The sequence below is a fragment of the Salvelinus sp. IW2-2015 genome, unplaced genomic scaffold (assembly GCF_002910315.2).
Source record: "Salvelinus sp. IW2-2015 unplaced genomic scaffold, ASM291031v2 Un_scaffold7806, whole genome shotgun sequence".
Taxonomy (NCBI): domain Eukaryota; kingdom Metazoa; phylum Chordata; class Actinopteri; order Salmoniformes; family Salmonidae; genus Salvelinus; species Salvelinus sp. IW2-2015.
In genome coordinates this window covers 1-3,047 of record NW_019949066.1, presented here as the reverse complement: position 1 = coordinate 3,047, position 3,047 = coordinate 1, and the positions used below count along the sequence as shown (strand labels likewise).

The 3,047-nt window shown below is 43.4% G+C and overlaps 1 protein-coding gene across 1 annotated transcript; it reads right to left on the bottom strand.

Annotated features, from left to right (window-relative positions):
- Positions 1-6: 6 nt before the first annotated feature.
- On the bottom strand, positions 7-2,788 carry LOC112079384 (E3 ubiquitin-protein ligase TRIM39-like). The gene is made up of 2 exons (XM_024145361.2): positions 2,626-2,788; positions 7-2,222 (listed from the first exon to the last, which is right to left on the bottom strand). Exon 2 carries the CDS (start codon positions 2,218-2,220, stop codon positions 589-591), a length of 1,632 nt encoding a protein of 543 aa, XP_024001129.1. The 5' UTR covers positions 2,221-2,222; positions 2,626-2,788; the 3' UTR covers positions 7-588.
- Between the last annotated feature and the right edge of the window lie 259 nt (positions 2,789-3,047).

The window sequence follows — 3,047 nt, the reverse complement described above, 5'->3', positions numbered from 1 at the left end:
CCATCTGGCACGCCATACCGGCTCAATCAAACGGCAAAAGTATTTGAAAGAAAACAAATACTATTTGAACCCAGGTCTGTAGTGTACCACATACTATTTCAAACTCCTCTTTTCCTGTWCRCTGTGMTGGACATCAGGAATACATCTCAGCTGGCCCTGACCCCGTCCTATCCTCTATGACGCAACTGTCCCCCTAAAACCTGGGCACCGTGGCCAAAGACTCATTCATCATCACCCTGGTGGAGATCCCTGGCCTCATCCTCACCTACATCCACAACCCGCTCAAAGGAAAAGTACGTCCTTTATTACATTCACTGTCAAAAACCGAAAACCAGCTCAAAAGCAAGTTCTTATTCACATTCAACTACATCCACAGTCAGGAGGAAAAGCTTAATTTCCAATTGTTCCAAGCGGTGAAAACCATTTGTTTTTGAGACAGGGTGACACCAAAGCTGTGTTGTATTCATTAAGTATATCTTAGCAAATTTTCAAAGATGCATTATGGTATATTACAAGCTCAAAAAAAATGTCAACACAAATTACAATTTGGGGCAATAACCGAAAAAAGATTCACTCTCCATTGTTTAATCAGCCTGTGTGATTGACAGGAGAGATGATGAGAGGAGCTGAGTTTTTTCCATCATCATTATTACTGGGGATGAAGATGGGAAAGAGTTTATCTTTAAAGGTGCAACCAGTGAAAGAGTAGATATGAGACCTGGCCTCCACATTGTAAAAGGAGACCAGACCCTCCTCATAGTCCACAAACACCCCCACCTTCTTAGGCTTCTCTCTCAGGGACAGGATGACTTGGGGGGAGGAAAACGCTGTGTATTGATTCCCATCCATTAAGAACACAGTCCATAGTCCATATTCAGGGCTAGGTGATACAGACCCCTTCCTGTCAGTGGACTCTCTGGCCACTCCTAAAGTCCACCTAGTCTTACCGTTAACCGTCACCTCATAGTAAAATCTCCCTGAGGAGAAGCCATCCTGTCCAAGGACAATGGCAAAAAGATCAAACCTTTTTGGATTGTCAGGAAGATTCTGTGGTGTGTCTCCACGTCTTACTTGTTTCCTATCCTCAGACAGGATGAGTTTGGGATGTGCTGTATCAGGGTCCAGAGTCACATCCACTGCATACTGCTGGATCCTCTTCAGTTTGACTTCAGGCAGCTTCTCCATCTCTTTATTCAGTGTCTCCTCAAGCTGAGACACAGCTCTCCTAACAGTCCCCACACACAGATCCCTGTGAACACTGATCTCAGACCAGTCCTTGGTGGGTTGATGTGTGTACGCTATGGATGGGAAGTTCTGGAGAAGTTGGAGGTGGTCCTCAGTGTGTGAGAGCTGCTTCAGTTCAGTGCTTCTTCTCTTCAGCTCAGTGATTTCCTGCTCCAGTTCTTTAATGAGCCCTTCAGCCTGCCTCTCTGCTGCTTTCTGCTTCTCCTCAATCACCTCAATCAGCTCAGCCTGGCTTTTCTCAATGGAGCGCACCAGAGCAGTGAAGACCTGTAAGCTGTCTGCTATCTCCCTCTCTGCATCTATCTTGCTGAGATCTACTGAGAGTTTGATCTCATCAACCTTCTTCAGTCGCTCCTGGATAATCAGCTGCACTTCTGCCTCAGTTTTCCCCAGCTGAGCCTTCCTCTCTCCACACTCTTCCTCTATAGGGACAGTGTCATGAGTCTTGTGGTCTCCCTCAGTGCAGAACTGACACACACATGTCTGGTCAGTTCTACAGAACAGCTCCAGGAGTCTGTCATGCTTCTTACAGATCCTGTCTTCCAGGTTCTCCACAGGGTCGATCAGTTTGTGTCTCTTGAAGGCTGGAGCTATCTGATGAGGTTCCAGGTGAGTCTCACAGTAAGAGGCCAGACACACCAGGCAGGACTTCATGGCACTGAGCTTCTTCCCAGTGCAGACGTCACAGGGCACTTTTCCAGGTTTGGGAGGGGATTCATCTTTACGTCTGTCTCTCATCCTTTTAAAATTCTCTACAACCTCTCTGAAAGTTGTGTTGACACGAAGCTCAGGTTGTCTGTAGAACTTCTCCTTACACAGTGGACATTGGCACAGGTCCTTGCTATCCCAGTACTTTGTGACACAGGCAATGCAGAAGTTGTGTCCACATGAAGTGGTGACTGGGTCAGTGAACACATCCAGACAGATAGAGCACAGGAACTGCTCTTCAGACAGGAGAATGCTGGATGAAGCCATATCTAGAGAGAGAGAGCAAAGTCGAAAATGTAAACCAGTTAAAGTTCAACATTTTTATTTAGCAAATTGCAGCAAACCTTAAAATCAAAATAATAAGACTCCAGCTAGCTCCAGATTATAATCAATAGTCATTAACACAATATATATGTTTTTTAACGGAGCATTTTCCATTTCCTGGAATGAGTCAGCTCTCGATAGTTTCAGTGACATTGTAAACACGGCACAGGTCCCTGGACATTATCCAATCTTGATTAAAGTTGATTAACCGTACTACATGCAGTATAAATTCGTCAATTTACTAAYTATAGTTAAACATTGGTACTGTAGATGAAGAAAACAGGAGATTACGATAAAAATAAATATACACAGTAATATTTATTCACCCATCCTTGTAAATCTACTTACCTGTTTCTGTTTAAAATAGTGTAAGCGTTTTTCTCCGATTTTTCTCTAGTATTTACTGTAGTTTTAAAAACATAGGAGACTGTGTAGTGGTTTAAGAGAGATGTCTGAAGTGTTTTAGAGAGTTTATTCGTGTGTGCAACATACAGCACGTTCAGCAACTTTAGTTTCACTTTAGCAAAGTGACATCAACATGCTCCTCCCCACCCAGTGCTGCTCTGTAGCAGAGTTAACCCTTCACATYGCTGKWACATTGTTTTACCTTCTCAATACAAACAAGSTTGACAGTTTAAACAYGAGTGTTATAATTGTTTTACAGATCTAGGTAGAATAAGTGTGAATCAGAAATGTGAAACAAGGACCTATTGCAGGTGTATGGAAGGTTTTCAGGCATCAACAACAACAGAATTCTAATTCCACATTGG

Coding starts and splice junctions, on each gene's coding strand:
- LOC112079384 (XM_024145361.2), bottom strand. CDS start 2,220: ATGGCTTCATCCAGCATTCTCCTGTCTGAAGAGCAGTTCCTGTGCTCT.